At 56.9% G+C, this 24145-nt stretch overlaps 2 protein-coding genes across 3 annotated transcripts in view; one reads left to right on the forward strand and one right to left on the reverse strand.

Moving 5' to 3' along the window:
* Nucleotides 1-6651, forward strand: part of B4GALNT3 (beta-1,4-N-acetyl-galactosaminyltransferase 3) — a 103304-nt gene extending 96653 nt beyond the window's left edge. For both annotated transcript variants that reach the window (XM_055396001.2, XM_055396002.2), the window contains exons 15-20: nucleotides 298-617; nucleotides 1302-1455; nucleotides 1667-1739; nucleotides 2102-2255; nucleotides 2851-2977; nucleotides 4635-6651. In XM_055396001.2, coding sequence (XP_055251976.2) covers nucleotides 298-617; nucleotides 1302-1455; nucleotides 1667-1739; nucleotides 2102-2255; nucleotides 2851-2977; nucleotides 4635-4743 — 937 coding nt within the window. In that variant the 3' untranslated portion in view covers nucleotides 4744-6651. The remainder of the gene's footprint in view (nucleotides 1-297; nucleotides 618-1301; nucleotides 1456-1666; nucleotides 1740-2101; nucleotides 2256-2850; nucleotides 2978-4634) is intronic.
* A 982-nt stretch (nucleotides 6652-7633) lies between these two features.
* Nucleotides 7634-24145, reverse strand: part of NINJ2 (ninjurin 2) — a 75484-nt gene continuing 58972 nt past the window's right edge. The window contains exons 2-4 of the mRNA XM_055396162.2: nucleotides 9055-9286; nucleotides 8416-8591; nucleotides 7634-8000 (exon numbers count right to left, since the gene is read on the reverse strand). Of these exons, the coding sequence (XP_055252137.2) occupies nucleotides 8434-8591; nucleotides 9055-9286 (390 nt within the window). The 3' untranslated portion in view covers nucleotides 7634-8000; nucleotides 8416-8433. The remainder of the gene's footprint in view (nucleotides 8001-8415; nucleotides 8592-9054; nucleotides 9287-24145) is intronic.

Here is a 24145-nt window from a genome sequence, read left to right on the forward strand (position 1 = left end):
CCATTGTGTCTTTCACACTGTTGACTGAACAGAGCTGTGTGGTAATGAGGGTTAGTTTCTGAAGGAATCTCTTCACTATGACTCACGCCTCCACCTTTCGTGCTGAATACTTAGGGTTTTAGAGCTCTAAGAGACTAGCTCGCCCATCTCTGTGGATCCTTTTTTTAAAGATGATGGCAGTGCTCACTGGAGCAGGTAAGCATCGTGTGAGCATGTTAACCAGCCGCGAAGCTGGGCAAAGCCCGGGGTCTCCTGACGCACAGGGTGGTGACAGAAGCCTCGCACCCTTCCTTCCAGGAGGTACCAGCTTCAGCGCATTGTGAATGTAGAGAAGCGGCAGGACCACCTCCGCGGGGGCCGCTACCTCCTGGAGCTCGAGCTGCTGGAGCAAGGCCAGCGCCTGGTGCGGCTCTCGGAGTTCGTGTCCACGCGCGGCTGGCAGGGCGCTGATGCCGTGGGCGGGAAGGAGGCCGAGGCCCGGAACCTGCAAGGCCTGGTGTGGAGCCCGCATGACTTCCAGAGGCACATCCCGGGTGCCCGGGCCCCGGAGCCCAAGCTGTGCTGGCCCCAGGGCTTCTCCTGGAGCCACCGCGCCGTGGTTCACTTCATTGTGCCGGGTGAGCCTCCCGCTGCCTAGGTGCCCTCGATCAAGCAGAGGCCTCGTGAGATCGTGAGCACCTGGTCTCTGCTCCCCAGCGTGATCTCACAGAACCTGGGGGAAAGGCCACTTTGGGAAACTGGGGCTCACGAGAGAAAAGTAACTGGTCTCAGGTGACCTGGGCCCTGAGAAGGACGGGCTGACCGGCAACTCTTTGTATGGAACCTGCATGCAGGGTTGGGTGTGAACAATGGGCTGGGGCTGCTGGCCTGGGGCAGTGAGACAGGGAGAGGCTTGGGGAGCGGCTGGCTGGTTTTCACGACGAGAGAGGGAGAGGGGAGCCGGTCACAGGAGGAGAACAGGTTGGAGGGGGTCAGACAGGAAGTGCAGGGTGATCATGGGATGGACAGCTGGTGGATTGGACTGTCAGGGCCCAGGAGGGTTACTGTGACAGCGAATGACAAGCTGCAGCTCTAGGCCTTCCGCGGGGCCCTGCCTGGGAGGCTGTGCAGGGAGGGGGTGGAGAGGTCCCTGAACCAGGAGCTCTCCCGCTGCCCTCCGACCCCCACTGCCCTGCTAACCTTTCTCGTAGCCGCACTGCCCTAAGCAAAGGTCCAGTGGGACTTCTGACCACGCGGGACCTGGGAGTAAAGAGGCGGCCCTTTGCATTACTCCGCTTCTTTCTCCCCACCCCGCTGGGCAGTGAAGAACCAGGCACGCTGGGTGCAGCAGTTTATCAGAGACATGGAGACCCTGTCCCGGGTCACCAGCGACCCGCACTTCAATATCGTCATCACCGACTATAGCAGTGAGGACATGGATGTCGAGGCGGCCCTGAAACAGTCCAAGCTGCGGAGGTGAGGGTGTTCCCGGCGGGGTGCAGCCTGAGCCACCTCTTCCTGAAGTCCCATCGGTGCCCTGATTCCCAGTCTAGCTTTTCCCAGAGGATTCACCCACCCAGAGTCCCATCCCAGGAGCCTGCATCACCTCTATGCTGCCCGCCAGCTTCCTCCTGGGACCGTCACGGCTGGGTCCTGAGGCTCAACCTCTCTTTTGCTCTCCCCGCAGCTACCAGTACATGAAGCTAAGTGGGAATTTCGAACGCTCGGCTGGACTCCAGGCTGGTGTGGACCTGGTGAAGGTAAGCGGCCTGAGAGGGGCCTGGGAGACAACAAAGGCTGGTGAAGAGACCCTCAGATGGCCAGCTCCTCAGGGAGGAAGGCACAAGACACACGGTCCTCTCTGCTACTCTGCAGGGCCAGGGCCAGGGTAGGAGCATTTGTCCGGAGTCCCCAGCATCCACAAAGACAGTCAGGCTTCCCTCTCTGAACCCTGATCACAAGAATTGTGCCCCAACGCCCAGGGCCGTGGAAATCCACCCAGCACTCTGTTTCATGCAAGCTTGTCGGTCACTGAAATGGGAGAGAGCCAGAGGATGGTCCTAGTGTCCTGGGCTCCTCGCCCTGGTCTAGGGGGAATGCTGACGTCCTCACCTGTCCCCAGGACCCGCACAGCATCATCTTCCTCTGCGACCTCCACATCCACTTCCCAGCTGGCATCATCGACACCATCCGGAAGCACTGCGTGGAGGGCAAGATGGCCTTCGCCCCCATGGTCATGAGGCTGCACTGCGGGGCCACCCCCCAGTGGCCCGAGGGTGAGCCTGCCCTGGGCTCGGGAGGGTAGGAAAGACCTCTGTGCCTTGGTGCTTAACCCGGAGCTGGAGACAGTCCTGTCTACGGTGGCAGCACCCCCTCTCCATCCCTTCCCCTTCCCTGTCTCCACTCACCTAGCAGCCCTGCTCACCCGGGCAGGCCACGAAGTGGCCCAGGGCTGAGCTGACAGCAGTGGCGGCAGCAGCAAGGCTGAACACCTCCTGTGTTTTCCCCTTCATTTGTTCATCAGACATTCACCAAGCACTTACTGTGTGCCAGACTGTGTGCCCGCTCAGGATGCAGAGATAGGAGGTTTCCTGCCTAGAGAAGGAGCCGGGCATGGCTGCACCCTCAGGGGCTGCTGTTGTCGGAGCCTCCTGGGGGCCTGTCACCAGCGCTTGGTCCCTCCCTGGGGGACTGCTGCCTTCCCTGAACCTGGAAACTTAGCTCAGAGGGCTTTCCCTACAAACAGGAAAAGGGCTCATTCAGATGAGAATCTTCTGCCTCCCAGAAAATACTCTAGGGGTGCGACCCTGGAGCCCCCTCGGTCCACCTCCTGGCCCCGGTTCAGTTCCCCTGGGGCTTGTCTGTCTGCAGGCTACTGGGAGGTAAACGGATTCGGGCTGCTAGGCATCTACAAGTCAGACCTGGACAGGATTGGCGGCATGAACACCAAGGAGTTCCGAGACCGCTGGGGCGGAGAGGACTGGGAGCTGCTGGACAGGTGACTGGAGAGGGGCCTGGGGAGGAGCGTGGGGCAGGGGCGGGGCTAGAGCCGCCCAGGTCCAGCCCCCTTGGCCCCACTGGACCGGATTCCTTTCCTCGCTGAGACAGAGCTATTGGAGGGGATCCTGCCTCTGACTGTGTGGCAGGGTGGGCGTGGAGGGTGCTTGGCAGACTGTTAGGGAAGGGCACAGACTCTGAGCTGCGAGGGTGTGAATGCTAATGTCCGCCGGGCACCCCCTTACCCACCAGGGAGGACACGGCTGGGGAGGAGGCTGAAGTTCTGGGGGGTTGATGCGAGAGTCAGCACAAGGTCAGCATAAGAGCCAGTGCGGACCATTAAAAGCATCGAGTATCCAGGAGGCTCTGGGTCCCTGGAACCCTGGGAGAAGGGAGTTCTGGGGAGGAGGATAGGCTGGCAGGACACAGGGCGAGGGCATTTCAGAGTGTGTGGGTGGTGAGGGACCTGGAGGCTTAGTCTGAGATTCCTCCTCAAAATTCCTCAGGAAATTTTGCTGCCAAGGGGAGGAGGGGGAAATTGGATGACACCTTGAGATTTGAGCTTTAGGAGTGAGAGTGAAGGAGAGAGAGGAGGAGAATCAAGACAGAAAGGATGTAATTGCTGAAGCTGCGTCCAGAGGAGGCAGACGGGCCAGGTCAGGGGCTCCAGGGGGAGGGGACCCTGACGAGGAAGAGACACTCTTCTCCCTGAGAGACCAGGCACCTCCTCACCGCCCAGTCACTGGGCAGGCGATGGACATCCTCCGCCCACTTCTTAGTGGACATCCTCCACTCCCCAGACTCTGGGCAGGATGTATGGTCGTCTCCATTTGCCAGATGAGAAAACCGAGCCTCAAGGAGAGGTTAACGACTTGCCCCAAATCTCTAAGCTATGACTGTCTTGAAAACCTGATCTGAAAACTTGAAAATCGGATCTGTTTGATTTTTCCCTAGAGGGCAGGCAGGCAGGCAGGAAGGCGACAGTGCTAACAGAATTTAAGGTGCAAACAAGGGTGGGTGAGGGAGTTTGTGTTAGATAACGCAGCTCCCATAAAGCTCTGCGGTCAGACCCCAAAGCGGAGAGAAGCCTGGTATTCCCTCCACCCCTGGGGGAAGGCAGAGCTCCACAGTTCTGGCCCCTCTGAGGCCCAGGGAGTAAGAAACTGCCCCCAATTCCAGTTACTTCCACCTGCTGGGAACACAGGCCTCCCAACAGGCTGTGCGTGTGGAAAGGGGGATGGGGAGAGCTGGGACAAGGTCTGCTTCCCAACTTCCCCTCCCTCCATCAGGCAGGGTGCAGGGACCCCTGCTGGCGACCTCCAGGTGTGCTGAGCACTTGGCTGGTCCTCACCGCATGCCCTCGCCCTGTGTCCTGCCAGCCTGTCCTCCTTCCCAAAAATCCCTTCTCCCCGGGTTCCAGGGACCCAGAGTTTCCTGGATATTCAGTGCTTTTAACAGTCCACACTGGCTGTCACCACATCCTTCTTCACGGGTCCTCACCGCATCCACCACTGTATCCCTTTACCCTTTCTAGGGAGAGAGGCTCTGAGACACGGCCTGGTTTGGCTCTCTTTGGCTCTCTCCCCGGCCAGGTGGGCTGGCCCTCCCCCCACTTCCCTCGGTGCTTCTGTGGCTCATCCCACCCCCCTCCCACCTAGGATCCTCCAAGCCGGCCTGGAAGTGGAGCGTCTCTCCCTCCGAAACTTCTTCCATCACTTCCATTCCAAGCGGGGCATGTGGAACCGCCGCCAGATGAAGACGCCATAACCCCAGCTTGGAGGGGGCGCCCGCTGGACTGATGGCTTCCGGCACCTGGACCGCAGAGGCCCGGCCAGTGCCCGCTCTCTGCCAGAGCGGGAATGGAAGGGAGCAGGGGCCATGGTGGGCCCGAGCAGCCTCCAAGTCGGTACCCCCTGCCCCAGCAGCCGTCTTCCGCCTCTAGGCCTCCGGGGCCAGGAGACGAGACAGAGATGGCAGAGTTCTCAGGAAGGGCAGGGGGACCAGGTCGAGGGAGGCGAGCCCAGCCTGGCCATGCCACACTGACTGGGAGGTGCCTTCAAGTGCCCACCTGGGGCTTCTAGGGGGGCAGTGACCATGGGCTGGAAGCTCTTCTAGTAGACAAATTTTGGGGGGTTTTACTTTTTTTTTTTGACAGAAAACCAAAACCACACATGTCCAGACCCAGCATAGACTGTGAGGGGTGCGGAGTTGTCCATTTAGGAAGGGCACTCTCCCCCTGCATACCTCAGACCCACAGGTGCGTCCCTGGGCCCTGGACCGGGCAACTGAGGAGCTGGCCCCACGTGCAGCCGTTCGCAGCTGCCCTGCAGGTCCATGCCTCCGGGACACACACACACCCTCCGGGTAGCTGACTGACAGCTGGCCTCCAGGGCATTAACCTCACCCTCCAGCCGAGCTGACTCCAGACTGACTGGAAGCACAGAGAGGGGACCAACTCCTCCCAGTGCCTCAGGGAGCTGGGGGCCAGGGAACTGGCGGGGGTGGTGGGCTCCTGGCCCCCGGTGCAGGGCGGACGTGCGTCACAGGCGTCACAGGCGAGGGAGGGCGTCCCAGCCACCTGTGAGCTGGGCCTTGGGGACCACATGAAGCAGAGCCGGGAGAGGATGGGGAGGGGCGAGGTCCGGGGGAGGGATGAGAAGGGAAGCGGGGAGCCTGAGTCTTCACAGCCCAGCAGCCCCCTCCTGCCGCCCCGCAGGGAGGAAGAGGAGAAAGGTCCTCTGAACTGGGGAACGGTGCCCCGGGGAGGAAGGTCTGGGGAGGTGAGGCGAGGGTGGTGTTCTGTCCACAGCGCGGGATCAGGACTGAAAATTGAAGCCGTTTCAGGGAGCACAGCCCTCGGCCTCTGGGGCCTGGGGCACCCTTTCTGTCACCTAGATCGCATCGCACACTTCTCTTGCACTAATGATCCCAGGCGCCTCTACACTGGGGATGTTTCTACTGCTGCTGCCTTCTGCGCGGCTGTGACTCACCACAGGTGCGCTGGACGCGGCCTCGCAAACCCCAGCGTCTGCGAGGAAGGGCCCGGAGCGGGTGCGGCGGGGCCTGGGAGGCCAGTCCACTGGGCCCAGGCTCGGGGTCGTGATGGAGTCCAGGTCTTGGTGTGTGGAATTGCAGGGTCTGCCCTGTGGGCCCCGCAGTCACCCAGAGCATGAACTTGGCCTGTGGGAGAATGGAGCCCCGCGAGCACCTTCTGGAGGTCGACGAGAACCCCTGCCTCCCGCCTAAGAAATCAGGAAGGACACGGACTTTTCGGTTAATAGATTGTGGCTTGTGGATGCTCGATCTGCCCTCAGGCTATGGCCTTTTATGGTCCTGGCTCACACGCCGTGCCTTCGGGAAGGACTGCAGGGAGTTGATGGGAGCTGCGGCTGCCTGGGCGGCCAGGTTTCTTTCTGGGGCTCCTTGTATCGCTGGGCATTGCCCAGCAAGGCCTGAGTCCACCAGATGGCCCTCCTGCTTCACGCCTCCTGAGGACAGGCGTCTGCGCAGCCTCCCCTCCCGGCCTGCCAGCCCCTCTGCCCGTCCAGTGCCTTGCACAACGTGCTTGTTACCTCCACGCCGTCTGCCTTAATGGAGGGGGCCTGGCACGGCCCCTGCCCGGTAGGGAAATGTGCAGGGTGCGGGGAGGGAAAGCATTAAATACAGCATCTTCTCAGAAAACAAAATGCCCTTGTGTTTTCCTATTGCCCATCAGGGTGGGAGAGGGCTGGGCAGAGGGCCCAGGCTCACGTGGCCGTCTCTAAGCTCTGAGGTCTCCAGTGGACATGCCGGGGACTCCCCATATCACCCTTCATAACCTGTATGTCTGTGTGGTGGGGGGGGCGGGCGGCCTTCCCTGCTGTGTGGTTCACTCAGGATGGGGACCACGAGGTTCCTCTCTGAGGAACAGTTCCTGTGCACTAGATTCACGCAGGTTGGAGCTTTCAGTTGAGAAAGGCTGGTGGACGCAGGAAGGTCAGGTGAGGCGCTGAGGTGTGGCTTGTTCTAAGAAAGCGGACAATCGAAAAGCATCTGTGTTTGAGCTGGGTGTGCCCTGTTGATGCGCTACAGTACAAAGGTCCCATCCTGGTCATATCTGATCTAGGCAGAGATTGAAATTAGTTTGTATTCCTTAAGCACGTGCCCAAGAGAGGGTGCTGCTGTGAAAGCTGGGGCAGCCAATTTGTTGTTAGTTGCTCAGTCATGTCCAACTCTTTGCGACCCCATGGATTGTAGCCCACCAGGCTCATCTTCCATGGGATTCTCCAGGTAAGAATACTAGAGTGGGTTGCCATGCCCTTCTCCAGGGAATTTTCCTGACCCAGGGATAGAACCCTGGTCCCCTGCATTGCAAGCAGATTCTTTACTGTCTGAGCCACCAGGGAAATCCAGGGGCAGCCAATTGGAGGTTCTCAAAAAGCATCCAGAGGGGACTGGTCTGCTGCTAACGCAGCAGATGGTAATTACCCTAGGCACTTGGTCAGGGAAACCTGACTCAGAGCAGAACCCAGAGGAGAGCGAGTGACTTAAAAGCCTTTTCCCCCTCCAGGCTTGGGGTTGCTCCTTTGAGCCATTTCCAGGACACAGATGGAGACAGCCGCCCGCCTGGGTGCTTGAGCCTTCACAATCGAAGAAACAAAGATTGACTCATGGTGGATCTGCAGAAAGCTTTATGGAGAGAAATTATTCCATCCTACAGAAAAGAGAAAACAGGCTGGGGCAGAGGGAAGGAACAGGGTGGGGTCTGAAGCAGAGTCCTTAAGCTGGGCAGACCCAGCCTTCTGTAGGCACGCCCAAGGCCCAGGAGACAGGTGGATGGTACTTGAGTCCGAGCTCAGGACTCCAGGCCGAGATGACTCTGCTTAAGCCTGGAGAAGAGCTCATCTTTGCTCCGGTGCCGAGGGTAGGAAGCAGGGGTGTCTACACTGCCCTCCGAGTCTAGGCGCTTTCCCCAAAGCTGTACACTGTGCCCTTCAGCCTGGCAGATCGAGGGGGAGAGAAGGAAGCAGTTCCAGGCCCAGCACCTGTAGGGGAAGCAAAGAGATGAAGAGAAGGCCAGACCAGCGCCTCAGGCCCAAGTGTCACCCAATCGCCCTGGTGCCTTCCCAGGGTGCAGCAGGTTCGGATCCGAACCTGAAGCAGGGCCTGAGGCTCTGTGCTGCCGGCCCGCTCCCCGTGGTCCTGTTGACTCTGTCAAGGAGAACACCCGCGTCTCCCTCTTCCCCCACTAACCGCAGCCTCCACCATCCTGGGCTGCAGAGCAGCTCAGCCTAGGAGCAGAGAGCACAGAGGACTCTGGTGAGTCCCAGCCCACGCTGTGCTCCAGGACCTCATCCCTGCCCAAGGTCTACATTCATCCCCTTCTGCCGGGTGAGCACCTCTCAGCCCAAACCTGCAGAGGTGAGAAGGGCCACCTGGGCACCTCCCATCTTCCCTCACCTGGGCTCCAGGCCGGGTTCAGAGAGGGGTCCCGGCAGCCAGGAGCCCAGTCTCATGTGGCCTGAAGGCCGTGATGAAGATGTTGATGATGACAGTGATAAAGATCAAGGCGGTGGCCGCGTTGTTGAGCTGGTTGAGTCGCCACTGCTTTTCCACCTCATTGAGGTTCAGTCGAGCTGTGGAGAAGAGGGAGTAGCAAATGACGACCTGGGGGTGGGGGGATGACAGCCTGGAGCTTCCCCCACCACAGCCCCTCAGAGATCAGGAGTTGGTGGCCATTGTGCTGAAATGCCTTCTCCCTCACTGACCACGTGGGGCGTCCATGTGGTACTCAATAGAGCCGCTTTTGGAAACTTACATTGGGTCTTCTCAGAGTGTGGAATGCAGGCTCTAAGGAACGCTGCTACGAGGTAGTGAGCACAGTCATTTAGTAGGTATTGTACTGGCTACTAGATGGGATGCCAGGAGATAGGGCAGGGTGCCTGCCTGCCATGTGTTGTTACTTGGGCATTTGAAGGTGCACGGGGCTAACAGCAAGTTAGTGTATGACTATGCAAACGCACGGAGTGACAGGGAGGCGTTTGGGACTTTTCTTCCCACCCACCCCCCCAAGGCCAGCTCCAGGCCCGGGCTCCTCACCCATGACCACGAGGAGGATTCCAATGACCACCTGCAGGAGCAGAGAGATGCTGAGGAGGGTGATGAGGGCGGAGTAGTGACGGGAGGACGGACCCCGATCTAGCACTGCTTTCAGCTGCACAGTGTTGGACATGAAGAGCGCCATGTCCAGCAAGCTCTCCGCCAGGCTCTTCTTGGTGGCATAACGGTTCAGGTTGACGGGCGGGCTCCTCCCTGGGCTGGGGCTCCCAGGCTGTAGGGGACAAAATACAGGTTTACTCGGGAGGCTCCAGAAGGGAAGTGGTTGAGAGACTGGGAAGGGGTGTGCTAAGTCGCTTCAGTTGTGTCTTTGTGACCCCATGGACTTAAGCCCCCCAGGATCCTCTGTCCATGGGATTCTCCAGGCAAGTATACTGGAGTGGGTTGCTAATCCCTTCTCTAGGGGATCTTCTCCACCCAGGGATCGAACCTGAGTCTTCTGCATTGGCAAGTGGGTTCTTTACCACTAGCGCCACCTGTTTTCCCTAAAGGAGAGCATTGCAGAAGACAGGACGAGGAGGCATCTCTCCTCCCAGAACGATGTGGGCCCCAAGGCAGGGTGCAGAGCGCCACAGATGGAACGGGAGCTGCATGCTTTTGGGTTCTGCTCCAACTCAACCTCGTGGGGACCCCTGGAGCCGCAGGCCTGCTCGGGCACATACCCCAGCTGTCACACCTGGCCCATCATACACGTCTGTGAGCATGCATGTATACACACAGCAGTACAGGCCAGTCAAAAGCTCTTCATTTGTTACTACTTTTTAACTAGAATTTATTGATGCATAATTTACATTTGATTTGCTTTTGAAATATTAAGATGAAGTTTTATTCTCAAGAAGCCACTTACTCTGAAAGAGAGGGTCACAAGCAGGGCTGAGGGGGCGGGGGCAAACTGAATGCTGCAGGCAACCTGCAGTCACTCAAAAGAACTGGGTGCGTTTTGAGGCGATTCATTTAGGACGGCGCTGGGGATGGATGCATGGCCTGATGAGGGCCCAGAGCGGGGTGGGGGTGGGGGGGACACGTTGAAAGGTTCTGGTCCCGCAGGGCACCGTTGCCCCGTGTCCACGTGGTGGCGCTCGGGGTCCGAAGGAGCAGCTTGGGCAGCAGGGGTGTGGGCGTTGCGGGGGTGGGGTCCAGGTTGGTGTTTCTCCCTGAGGGATCCAGACAAGGCAGGGTTGGTGTGAAACCTGGACCCACGGAGGCTAGGATGGGAGTCTGTTCACAGGTCTGCCTCGGCTGACCTAAAACCCACCAAAGGTGTGAAATACGGGTTGAAATGACCCATTGCTGACTTGGGTGGGCCAGTCAGCCTGCAGGGTGGGGACTGTGGTTAGAGGACAGACGGCCGAGAGACGCGGAGAGGCGCTGCCTAGCAAGGGGTCGCCGTGACAGTCGTGTCTGACTCTTTGCGACCCCATGTACCAGCCTTCTCCGCCCGTGGGATTCCAGGCAAGAGTACTGGAGAGTGGGTTGCCATTTCCTTCTCCAGGGGATCTTCCCGACCCAGGGGTTGAACCCGGGTCTCCCGCATTGCGGGCAGATGCTTTACCCTCTGAGCCACTGGGGAATCCCCAAGAGCCGGGGAAGGGTTTTCTTAAATTCCTCTGGACGGTTTAGATGCAGCCTTGCCCTGAGGCAGAGGGATGGCTGAAATGACCAGAGGGGGGCCCCCCCTACGGCCTGAGGATCCGATTGGATGAACTCCCGGATCCTGATGGATGCCCCGCTTCTGTTGACATCCGGGAGCCCAGGAGCGACCCCCTCCCGCCCTCGGCCCCCGCCCCGCCGGGAGTGCGGCCGGCGGGCGGGGACGGTCGCAGGGCGCGCTCCTGCCTCGGGCGCTGGTCCGTTACGGCCGGGCGTCCCGGGAACAAAGGCCCGGCCTGCGCGCTCCGGCCCGAGTCACTCCGGCTCCTGTGCTGCGCCTGCGCCCTCCGCCCCGGCCCGGCCCGGCCCCTCCTGCGCCCAGAGGGCTGCGGAGCCGCGCGTGGGCCCCGTGGTTGTCTGGCTCCTCGGGGCGGGGCCCGGGGCCTCGGCGCCCCAGCCCTCCTCCCCGCGGCTCTGGGCCTCAGTTTCCACACCCACAAACGGGGGGTTAATGCCATTCGGGAGGCGTCCGAGTGACACGGAAAGAGATCTCCGAGCCTCGTTTTTCCCATCTGAGTCTGTCTCACAGGGACCCCTCACCTCCGCCCTCGCGCCCGCACTGTTCCTGCAGGACAGCGGGGGTCCCCGCAGACCCCGGGGTCCTCCTCAGAGGTGCGCGGCCCCCAGCCTGCCCACCGCGCCGGCTGAGCACCCAGGCCGGCTCTGCTGACGCGAAGTGGGGGCCCGGCGTTCTGGGCGGCGAGGGCACGTGGGTGTGGAGAGCGGCGGCGGGCCGACCCCGCAGGCCCCGCAGACCCCGCAGACCCCCGGGCCGCGGGCGCCCCGCGCCGCCGGGCACAGCCGGGCGCGCACTCTTCCTCGCCCTGCCCTCTGTCCGTTTCAGACTGCCCTGTCCCCAGCCCGCTCGCCAAGTCCAGCTCCCCAGGCTGGTGTGGGTTCCAACCCTTGAAGCCGTGGACTGCTCCATTGTTCTTCCAGACGGTTATTTATCCCTTCATCCTTGCTGGCTTGTAGTTTTGTTTCTTGAGGAAACTTGGGTTGGATAGGAAAGGAATGCCTTTTTGAGCAGAAAAGTAAACACAGTTTTGCAGTTGTTTATTGACTCATTTGAAAAGACCCTGATGCTGGGTGGGCTTCCCTCATAGTTCAGTTGGTAAACTGCCTGCAATGCAGGAGACCTGGGTTCGATTCCTGGGTTGGGAAGATCCCCTAGAGAAGGAAATGGCAACCTACTCCAGTGTTTTTGCCTAGAGAATCCCATGGACAGAGGAGCCTGGAAGGCTACAATCCATGGGGTCGCAAGAGTTGGACGTGACTTAGCAACTAAACCACCACCACCACCACTTGATGCTGGGAAAGATTGAAGGTTGGAGGAGAAGGGGAGGACAGAGGATGAGATGGTTGGATGGCATCACCAACCTAATGGACATGAATTTGAGTAATGGTGATGGACAGGGAGGCCTGGTGTGCTGTAGTCCATGGGGTCACAAAGAGTCAGACAGGACTGAGGGACTGAACTGAACTGAACTGATAGTAAGGTCGGTGGGGGCCACCTGCTTCAAGAGATTGTTCTGCCCTTTCTTGGAAACGAAAGGGCACAGGGGTGTTCTCCCAAGGGGGTACGTAACTGTCCTACCAAAAAGCCATGGGATGCCCTGCTCAGAGAGTTTAGGACCTGGAGCCCGCCCACTGGAGGCAGGAGTGGGAGCCCTGAGAGGAGGAGCAGGGCTGGTGGGAAGGCCAGGAGAGGGGGATTTATGACAGCCGGTGGGGAACCACAGGAGGCAGGCCAGGTCCAAATCCCGCTTCTGTGACAAGCTCGGTATTCCCATCACCCAGCTCCCTTTCCCATCTGCGAGATAAGGAAGGCAGGATAGATGATTTCTTGCGTCCCTTCCAAGCCAGGGTGGTCTAGGTGAGGGGAAGTCCCTCCTCTGAGTGGAGTCTCAGGGGCCGGGGATATACCCTCTAAGAGGCAGAGTCCAGGTGGCTGGGCACCAGGCCAGGGTCAGAGGCCCTGAGTCACTCACCCTAGGCAGCTTCAGGGCAGAGGTGACCCTCCATTGAGTCAGTCAGCCCTGAGAAAAGCCACATGGCAGTTTCCCTGTGGATCAGCTATAACACAGGGCATCAGACACAACAGGCCCACAGGAGCCGTGGGCTGTTGGCCCCATGTTGGCCTCAAGATGCCCGACTACCCAGAAAAGCCACCTGGCAGGAGCTGGCAAAGAGCCAGGCTGGTTTCAGAAAAGGGAAAGGCGGATCCTAGCCCAGGAAGAGCGATTCATTCAAGTGTGTGTATTGGGGCGACCTCCTATGCCAACTCACTTTTAATGAGGTACTATAAGGCGAGTGCAGAGAAAAAGAGAGCAAAGCGGGCAGTCAGGCAAGAAAAGGGAAAATTATTAGAGGGAAAAGAGAGGGTGACTGACTCTTAAGGAGAACCAGTGTCCTCCCTTTCTGACAGAGTCCTTCTTATACCCCACCAATGAAAAGTTCTCCAAAGGGATGGTCACGTAGCCGGAGGGCTGGAATCTGGTGGTCTCGCAGCTTTGAGAAGCTAGGCGCCAGTGAGATAACTGGATGCCATTTGGGCAATTTGGTCAGTCTCAAGGATCACTGTGATTTATTCTTTGTTTGCAAGATCAACATAATGAGCCATCTTAACAATGAGCTCCCACGTAGACCCTATCACCTGTGAACTCTCAGCCTCTGTCAGGGTTAAGTGTGAAAAGGTGCCTGGGTCTGTCCTACTATGGGCTTGCACAGTAGGCCCCGGAACTGGGGATGACAACAGTTTCCTCTTAGAGATTACAGACCTTGTGCCTGACTCGGCTAAACACAGGACATGAATCATCTTATCCAGTCCTCACACAGTCCCATGAAGTTGGTCAGGGCACCCTTAGGTTGGTTGGTTGGTCAGTCGCTCAGTCGTGTCTGACTCTTTGCGACCCCATGAACTGTAGGCTGCCAGGCTCCTTTGTCCATGGGATTTTCCAGACAAGAATACTGGAGTGGGTTGCCATTTCCTTCTTCAGGGTATCTTCCCGACCCAGAGATTGAACCTGTGATTATTGTAGTTGAAAAAAATGGAGGCTCTCCGAGAGCCTAGGTAACTTGTTCAAGGTTTGGCAGCACAGATTTTATGCCTGTTCTCTATTTGCCAGAGCCTGTAATTGTAACTCTTACACTTCAGCCTCCCAGAAGATAGACTCCCAGCCTCCAAGGAGTTTAGGATCTAAAGATAGACTCATGTGGCTTCAGATGAAAGAAAACCGAATGTACACTTGCTCAGGGGAGGTATAACACCCCTCCTGGGGCAACACTTGCCTTGGGCTCCCCTGGTCCCAGCAGGGCTGTGTCCTGAGCCCCTGCAGAAAGGGCCCAACACCCATAATCAAAAGGCTAGAGTTCACACTGTTGAGAGGTGACCCGGACAGCTGGGAGAATAGGGTTGACAAAGAAACTTTCATCTGGATGTTTTGGGTTTTGACCCCTCTGAGTGTTTGAACTATCAAAACAACAACAACAAAAATTAAAACACAGTATGCAAGACTTCCCTGGTGGTACAGTGGATAAGAATCTGCATGCCAACACAGGGGACATGGGTTCCATCCCAGATCTGGAAGATTCCACCTGCTTTGGAGCAACTGAAGCCCGTGGGCCACAACTCTTGAAGCCTGCATGCTAGAACCTGTGCTCGGCAACAAGAGAAGCCACTGCAATGGGAAGCCCGCGCCCCGCAACAGAGTAGCCCCCTGCTCAATGCAACTGGAGGCCCAGCACGATTTACACAAAGTCACACAAATTGTAAATAATGTATATTTTTAGAAAAAGAAGTATGGACCCCAGGAGGCCAATAATGAATATAAAGCTGAATTTATAATTCTGTCTCACCTGGGACCCAGCTTCTCCATGTGTAAAAAGAGAATAGGCCCTGGTTAGCTCAGAGGGCTGTTGAAAAGATCAATGAGATAATGTGGATGAATGTGCTTTGAAGACTGAAGCCTTAGAGCAAGGAGGAGATGAGAGGGAAGTCCCTCCCACACAGGCCCACACTCCCACCTGTGGGCGGAGAGGCATCTGACTGCTGGATTCTGACTTGGCCTGGCCCCACCCACACGTCAAGATTCCCCTTTGTCATCTCAGCAGCCCCTCACACCCATCTTTGAAATGGTTCTGCACCCAAGTGGCACCAGGGGTAAAGAACCCACCTGCCAATGCAGGAGATGTAAGAGACACGGGTTCGATCCCTGAGTTAGGAAGATCCCCTGGAGGAGGGCATGGCAACCCACTCCAGTATCCTTGCCAAAGCCCATGGACAGAGGAGCCTGGCGGGCTATAGACCATGAGCTCACTAGGGTCGCCAAGAGTCAGAACACTGAACACTCACACACGCCCATCCCATTGGAAACCTTTCTCTTCACCCACCGGGGAGCCTCTTTCAGGGAGGGAGGTTCTCGGACAAGCCCCCCTACCCTGGGTTCCCTGCTGTGCAGACCCGACTCCCCCACCCCAACCCCCTGCCTGGATGGCTCCCACCTCCCTCTCCAGCCTGTGTCCTGTTTCCCCTCCCTCCCGGGAGGGGCCGACACTCACCCTCTCTCCTGGGCCACACCACATGACTCACCGTTCCTGACACACCCCACCCTTCCGCCAGCTCTACTCCCTCCAGGACTGAAGGCCTTTCTTCCCCGTGGCCCTCAACCCCCAACCCCACCCCCAGGTCAGCCCTCCCTTCTTAGACCCTTCTCTCTCGGAGGCCCCTCCAGTGCCCGCTTTCCTGGGGGGAATGCATCTTCCACGTTCCTGGGTCCCTACGGTGCCCGGCTCAGTGGCTTGCCACATTAAATGCACAATAAATGATGACAGCATTGAATTTTTTTATATGAAGGATTTACTTCAAAGAGTTTTTCCAGAAAAGGCAAAAAAAAAAAAAATCAAGGGATCTCTGAGGGTGGGGTTGCAGACCCAAGAACTGCTGGGTGAGGGGCGTGGTGCTTGGACAGTGAATATCAACTGAAGCCCCTGGCCCAGGGGTAGCCCTTTCTCCCCGCCTCACGGAACCAATGACTCAGGCTGGCCGCAGCCACTGGTCTTCAGGCCAAAGCCCGCAAAGGCCCGGAGCCCCGAGGCCTGTGCCGGCACTCAGCCTGCAGCCTTGCTGTGCCAAGCGCGATGGGTCTCGCCCTTAAAAGTCAACAGTCTCTAATCCACCACGGGTGGGGTGTCCGCGGGCTGTTCCCGTAATAACACCCAACTGGTCCAGAAGTCTCCTCTCAGGCCGGGGGCGCAGGCTTGCGAGGCGCCAGACCTCCCCCAGGTGCCCGCGGGCCTTGCCCCCAGCACTCCAGACTCGGGCCGCTCGGAGACCGCCCCGAGAGGGTGTGCAGCGCCTTCTCGTCCGCCAGGGGGCGGCAGCGCACCGCGCGGCCGGGCCGGAGGGCAGCTAATCCCGCTGAGGCGAGAGGACTTTCTCTCTGACAAAAAGGGGTTAGAGGGACTTTCCTAGCCCTTCAGTGGGTACGGCTCGGAGTTCCCAATGCTGGGAGCCCGGGTTCGATCCTTGGCCGGGGGACTAGATCTCAGTGCAGCCAAATTACTCCCCCACCTCCCAAACCCCAACCCCCACCAAGGTTCTGTGTGAAACTTCCAAAGAAATAAATCAGGAGTTCTTTCCCAATAAGCACGTTGCTCTGGGGCTTCGAGTCCCACCCGGCACTTTGCTCCCGGCTTTGGGGTTCTTGGCAGCCTTCCCCAAGCCCGCCTGACCCACCGCTGCTCATGGCAACCCCGCCCCATCCTTCCAGGACCAACACGCTGGCCAGAATTGAAACAATGGTAACTGAATACCGAGAATACCGCATACCGGGCATGACCCCCATGAAGTGGGCTTTTCTCTTTTTTTGGCCACACCAAGCGACTTGCAGGATCTTAGTTCCCTGACCACGGATTGGATTTGGGCCCTTGGCAATGAAAGCCCGGAGTCCTAATCACTGGACTGCCAGGGAATTCTTGTCAAGTGGGTATTAACAGTCCCGTTTTACACGTGAAGATATTGAGGCTCAGAGATTAGCTGCCCAAAGTCACCAGATAATAAGGGACAGCCCTAGCTCCAGAACGCTACACCTGAATCCTCTTTTCTGTTACACGCCCGTGGTTCTCAAATTGTGGTCCCTGAAGCAGCAGCACCTGGGCACTTGTTGGAAACAGATTCTCAGACACCACCCTAGACCTGAGTCAGAGACGCAGGCTGGGACCCAGCCATCTGTGTTTCCACAGGCCTCCAGGGGATTCCGACGCAGCTGAAGTGTGAGTGCCGTCCGTCTACTCCGCGCCACCACACTGAAGCTGGTGCTCCACGTGCCTGCCACCGTCCAAGCTGTGTGCTAGACCCTTCCTTCTGTCGACTGTCACTGAATTCTTTTAACAACACCCATTTTACAGATGAGAGGGGTGAGGCTCAGAACAGTTCAGTACTTTTGCCCTGGGATCCACCAGCTGTTGATCTTAAGAGTTGGGATTCGAACCCAGACAGGCTCTGGAGCCTGTGTCCTTAACCACTACGGTCTTTGCATGCATGCTCAGCCGCTCAGTCCTGTCTGACTCTTTGCGGCTGTATGGACTGTAGTCCTCCAGGTCCTCTGTCCATGGAATTTTCCAGGCATGAATACTGGAATGGGTTGTCATGCCCTCCTCCAGAGGATCTTCTGGATTTAGGGTTTGAACCCACATCTCCTGCATTGGCAGACAGGTTCCTTACCATTGAGCCACCTGGGAAGCCCATTATAGTCTTTAGTCCCTCAGAGGTGTACCCTAGTCTGAAGGATGCAGAGGGAATCTTTCCAGCTCTTCTCACTGAACAGGGTGTAAATCCAACCCTGCGTTTGACTCCAGCTGGCAGCACAGACCACCAACCCCAGTCCCCAGTGCCAGGTGCTGTCCACCCTGTTTATAAGGCCTGATCTGTTCACCCTCAGACTGTCTTCATGTCTTCACTCAAGCATTTACAGAGCCTTTCTTGGTTCTGTAGAACCTTAGATTTTGCGGCAGACCTGAGTCCAGACGGGAGGCAACACACAGCTAAATGAAAACGACTCTCAGAACAATTAATCATGAAGCAAATAGGTTCATCAGTGCCATTTTGTAGATTCCATATATGTGCATTAATATACAGTATTTGTTTTTCTCTTTCTGACTTCCTTCACCTAGAATGACAGGAAGGGGGATGAAGGCTCCGGAGGGAGGGGAGCTATATTTACATACATGACTTAGCAGGAGCATATGTGTGTGTGTGTGTGTGTGCTCAGTCCCTCCGTTGTGTCCGACTCTTTGTGACCCCATGGACTGTAGTGCACCAGGCCCCTCTGTCCATGGGATTCTCCAGGCAAGAACCCTGGAGTGGGTTGCCATTTCCTTCTCCAGGGGATCTTCCCAACCCAGGGATTGAACTCACGTCTTTTGTGTCTCCTGCATTGGCAGGTGGATTCTTTACCACTACCACCACCTGGAAAGCCATATATGTATGCTGCTGCTAAGTCGCTTCAGTCGTGTCCGACTCTGTGCGACCCCATAGACAACAGCCGACCTGGCTCTGCCGTCCCTGGGATTCTCCAAGCAAGAACACTGGAATGGGTTGCCATTTCCTTCTCTAATGTGTGAAAGTGAAAAGTGAAAGTGAAGTCACTCAGTCGTGTCCAACTAGTAGCGACCCCATGGACTGCAGCCCACCAGGCTCCTCTGTCCATATGATTTTCTAGGCAAGAGTACTGGAGTGGCTTGCCATATATGTATAATTATGGCTAATTCACGTTGTGCAGCAGAAACCAGCACAATACTGTAAAGCTGCTCTCCTCCAATTTTAAAAAGTCATAAAGCAAAATAGCAACATTCCACACAATGGTGCACCTTAATTTTGTGCCTTCCCACTGGATGATACGTTTGCAGAAGGTGAGAATTATTTCCTTGGAACCTCAGGCAGTTAGAAGCCGCGAGGGCTGTGCCGACAGTCCCTGGCCGCCATCCAGGGGAGCAGACCTCATCGGGAGATCATATCTGACATGGAGATGGGAAAAGGGAAGGTGGTGAATTTCCCACCCCACCCAGCCATAAGCAGAGCCTGCCAAGATCCAACACGTCCTCAGCTCCCTGGCATGTCCAGAGGTCCCTGCCTCTCCCATATACTCCTGCTCCTCGCATCCCCTAACATGACAAGATTTAGCAGAGAATCAAGCGCCTAAAGGAGAAAGCTGAAAGGGAGATAGCACGGCCTTTTAGTCCCGCTCCAGTAGATAAGCTTCACGGGAACAAGGACTTATCTGTCTTGCTTGCTGCTGTGTCCCAGAAACCGGCGCCCAGCCCGGCATACTGGATGAGAATGATGGCTCTGTCACCCCCGTGTTCGTTCAGAAGGGGCTGGGGAGCCAGGACCACCGAGCACCACTCCCTGGACCTCCCACAGGGGGCTCTCTGCGGGGACAGGAGGTGGCCATCTTCCACGGGCGTGTCCACTCCTGACACGGCCCTGGTATGGCTTCGCAGCCTCTGTGTGTGTGAGTGTGTGTGTGTCCACTGTCTGGGGTGGACCGTGCCTGGTGCCAGGCCCGGACAGGCAGGCGCAGGGCAGGAGATGCTATTGTTCCCACTGCTGTACCCCAGCTGCTGCTCCAAGCGGGTGAGACCCAGAGGGTGGGCACTGGGTGCCCATGGATCAAAGCCAGGTATACACGGCCCTCAAGGTCAGCCAGCCCTGGGACTTCTCTGGTGGTCCAGCCGTTAAGATTCTATGCTTCCACTGCAGGGAGCGAGGGCTCCATCAGTGGTCAGGGAAACTAAGATCCCTTAGAGGCTGCACAGTGTGGCCAAAAAGTAAAAAAAAAAAAAATCAGCCAGCTCTGAGTCATATGCCCCTTGGGCCCAGAGCCTAACTGCCAGGACTGCTGCTGCCCCATCCCCAGGAGTCACCCACTCTCCCTCCAGGCCCAGTAGAGCCGTCTTCCCTCCTTAGGATCACAGCTCCCGGCCCCAGCTCCTGCAGCCTTAGCAGAGGCTCTGGTGTCATGGGTCAGGGTCTAAAAGAGATGAAGGTCAGGGGATGGGCGGTTCTGCACTTGGAGCCGGGGCTGCCGTCTCTTCCCCCGGTGACCTCAGGCAGCTCACGAGACCCTCTGCTTCCCAACCTCCTCTTTGGCAGAACGAGAGGATGCCAGCCCTCCAACTCTTTTGTTGTGAGGAGCTAGTGTGTGGTTAAAAGGGTGAGCCGCTGCTGAACTCAGCCAAACCCTCGGCTAAAGGGCCGTGGAAGCCCCAGTCCCATCCTCACCCAACGCCCCCGGGCTCCTCGGGAATGACCCATCGGTGTTGTGGCCCACGTGGACCAGCCCGAGCTCCAGAACGGTTCACATGCACAGCCTCTCTTTCCATAACTGCATTTCTCCAGCTCTTATCACATTCCAGGCCCTCTTCTAGGCATGTTTATGTGTTATCTCAGTTCCTTCTCATAGACCCTAAGAGGGGACATACAGGTCCAGAGAAATTAAGCAACTCGCCTGAGGTCACACAGTTAGAGACAGGGGAATTGAGATTTGAACCCTGGTCTGTCTGGAAAAAGTGGAAGCAGTGACAGATTTTATTTTCTTGGGCTCCCAAATCACTGCAGTTGGTGACTGCAGCCGCGAAATTAAAAGACGCTTGCTTCTTGGAAGGAAAGCTATGACAAACCTACACAGCGTATTAAAAAGCCAAGACATCATTTTGCCGACAAAGGTCTGTATAGTCAAAGCTACCGTTTTTCCAGTAGTCATGTAGGGATGTGAGATTTGGACCCTAAGGAAGCCTGAGCGCTGAAGAACTCTTGCTGAAGAAGACTCTTGAGAGTCCTTTGGATAGCAAGGAGATCAAACCAGTGAATCCTAGAAGAAATAAACCCTGAATATTCATTGGAAGGACTGATGCTGAAGCTGAAACTCCAGTACTTTGGCCACCTGATGCAAAGAGCTGACTCATTGGAAAAGACCCTGATGTTGGGAAAGATTGAGGGCAGGAAGAGAAGAGAGTTACAGGGGATGAGATGGTTGGATAGCATTGCCGACTCAATGGACATGAGTTTGAGCAAATTCCAGGAGACAGTGGAGCATAGAGGGGCCTGGCGTGCTGCAGACCATGGGGTTGCAAAGATTCAGACACGACTTAGCGACTGATCAACAGTAAGAACTGTCTGATGCCAGAGTTCCTGCTGTTAACGTTATTTATTTATTTTTACATAGACTCCGGCTGCCGATGAGAAAGCCATGCCTTTTTTTTTTTTTTTAATGTTTATTGCCTTGGTCTCAGCTGCAGCTTGCAGGCTCTTTAGTTGTGGCGCTCAGGCTGAGTCGCTCCACAGTATGTGGGATCTTGTTTCCCTGACCTGGGATTGAACCTGCGTTGGGAAGTTCTGTAAGCCTCTGGTCAGCTCTTGTTCTTTTACTACCTTCGTGGAAGGCCAGTGCATGTGTGTGCTCAGCCACTTCAGTCATGTCCAGCTCTGTGGCCCTGTGGACTGCAGTGGAAGGCCTGAGCCCTGAGTAAATCTTGCCTCTAGTGCCCAGCTGAGTATCTGGCCAGCAGTGTGTGCTGAGGAAGGGAGGCAGAATGGAAGAAAGGCGGGAGGAAAGGCAGGCAGGCGACTGGTCCTGCCCTTAACCTCCAGCCCGGACCTAGGCTGCAGGCCCCTCTCCACTGCCCAAGGTGATGCGCAGGCAGTGAGGCGGTTGCTGGTCACTGCTGTGCCCTCACTTTTTCTAAAAATACAAAGAGACGAGCCCTCTGAGGCCACCAAACAGATCTCCAGCTGCCCTCTGGGGTCAGTGCCTGCCACTGGGCACCTGCTCCCTCTGGGCCCCACCTGACAGCTGACCCTGTATCCTTGGAGCTGTTTACTGCCGGACAAAGTCCAGATGTGTGGAGGTAGCAGCTCTGAGCAGCCTGTGCTGCTGGGGACACCTGGGTGTTTTCGGGGTCTTTTCCCCAAAGCCTGGTTAGAACAAACCCTTCTTTGCTGGGGCTCCGTTCCCAGGGTCACCGGTCCCTCCTGCCCCTTTGGAGTCTGAGCAGCAGTTGGGTTCAGAGATATGGACACCGGCCTCAGAGTCAGGACACCGGAGTCCGTCTCCAGCATTGCCCCCAGCACCTGAGGGGCCAACGACCTCTGTTAGCCTCCTACGCAACTGGGAGTAATAAGACGACAAAGCAGTGACAGTGCCATCCTGTTTTGAAAGGTGTATTTCATGTGTGGAGATGAATCTCATGAGATTTGGACTGAAATGTTAACAGCATCATCGCTGGACACTCAGATGGAGGTATCCTTATTCTTTGGGCTCTATCTGTATTTCCAAGTTATTCCTCAAGGAACACACACAGCAAAAGAAAAAAATGTTAGGACAACCACCCCACAGTTGATATTTAAGTATTTGTCTTGACTTACAAGACAGTTTGGGCTTCCCTGGTGGCTCAGTTGGTAAAGAAACACCTGCAGTGCAGGAAAGGTGGGCTTGATTCCTGGGTCGGGAAGATCCCCTGGAGAAAGAAGTGGTAGCCCACTCCAGTATTGCCTGGAGAATCCCATGGACAGAGGAGCCTGGCAGGCTACAGTCCGTGGGGTCACAAGAGTTGGACACGACTTGGTGTCCAACTTGGTTTAGGGACTAAACCACCAAAAGACAGTTTGAGGAGAAAGTTAATGAAAGCAGGTTGCAAGCTTTAAAGGGCTTTGCAAGCGTCAGGGGTTCTTATTTTAATATTTGTTTTTATTTATTTATTTGGCTGTGTTGGGTCTTAGTTGCAGCACTCGGGATCTTTGACCTTCACTGCGGCATGCGGGATCTAGTTCCCTGACCAGGGATTGAACCCAGGTCTCTGGCACTGGGACCGCAGAGTCTTAGCCACTGGCTGGACACTGGGGAAGTTCCAGTGTCGGGGGTTCTTAACACTCCTTCCAGCAGGGCATTTAGGAACTGGGACTCCAGGTATGGGGAGGGAGTAAGTCTTCCAGCTCCACACAAGGAAACCCCATAAATCAGCTCTGCTGCCCTAGGGTTACCCTTACCTCACCAGGTCGGAAGGGGAGAGAATGACGGTCCGATCTGTGGAATGCCCTGGTTGAGGACGGGCATGGCCATGTAGTGGGGTGCCCCGGCCTGCTCAGTGCGAGTCAGCAGCACTGATTGAGCGCCCACTGTGTGCAGTGCCCTGTGCCCTGTCCTGAGAAGATAGCTCTGTTTGCTTTCCTCAGTCAACAAGTATATCGAGCATCTCTCTGTTTTGAGGAAGTCAGAGTACAGAGGGCGTGGCCTGGAGGTGGGGAGCCTGGGCTAGGTTACAGAGAGGGGTGGGCGCCGCGTGGGAGAGAGGAACGAAGCGAGAAAGCAGAGGACCACCCCTCTGGGGAGCCTGGAGGAGCTCTTATGGGCTTGAAGGCCATCTCGGCTGGATCATGAAGGACAAGAAGAGTCCTCCAGAATGTCCTTTGTCTGGGGGTCACAGAGCCCTCCCTTGGGAAACAGCTTCCTAGGGGGGAGAGGCTAGTGGACTGTCTAAGTGGTGTTCATATAACCCCGAGGGACCCCTGGTACAAAATGTATTAAGAATTTCAAGATGGTGATGGCCTTCAGCCAAGCACAGGGCCTTTCTCAGTGCTGGCCCTTCTGAGCAGTCCCTTGAAGCCAGCCCAGCCTGCTTGCCTGCGTGCTTGCTAAGTAGCTTTAGTCGTGTCCAGCTCTTTGTGACCCTATGGACTGTAGCCCACCGGGCTCCTCTGTCCATGGGATTCTCCAGGCAAGAATACTGGAGTGGGCTGCCATGCTCAGCCTGCTCGCAAGTGCAGGGAAAAGGCTGAGGGATTTCTGTCGCTGAGAGGACCACCAGCCTTGGGAAGCTAGGCAACTCTTCACAGCATCTCGGGTTAAGGTTGGGCTCCAGAGGCAAGCTAACCCAACCAGATCTGGTTCTATACTTAACCCTTGGTGGCTAGGGATGTGTTTTCTCTTCCCTAATGGTGCCCACAAGGCTGGAGGCCCCACGCTCCTTTCCCAAGCGCCCAGGCCGTGGAGCAGCAAAGAACACAAACACACACGCCTTCAGGGTGGACGTGGCAAGAGATGCTTCTGAGGGAAGTGCTGGCCTCAAGGCCTCAAAAGATGCACTCTTCTGTCTGCCAACAGGGCATCTGTTTCAGCCCTATGCCCCATCCTCTCGTCTTTCTAATGAGGAAACTGGGGACCAAAGAGGCCAGGAGAACTGTCCGAGGTCACACGACTTGCTAACACTGAAACCAGAACTCAGGTTTTGCAAATGCCCCCTAAGCACCCTTCCCCTAAAGGAGCCCTCTGCATTGGATTGTGGGGGCCGGGGATGGGGGCTGCCCTCGGCAGTGGTCTTCAGGCCTCCAGACCCTCCAGGTCTGAAGAAACAACTGCTGCCCACC

This window comes from Moschus berezovskii, chromosome 6 (genome assembly GCF_049115385.1).
Source record: "Moschus berezovskii isolate FMDL1 chromosome 6, NW_MosBer_1.0, whole genome shotgun sequence".
NCBI classification, from domain to species: Eukaryota; Metazoa; Chordata; class Mammalia; order Artiodactyla; family Moschidae; genus Moschus; species Moschus berezovskii.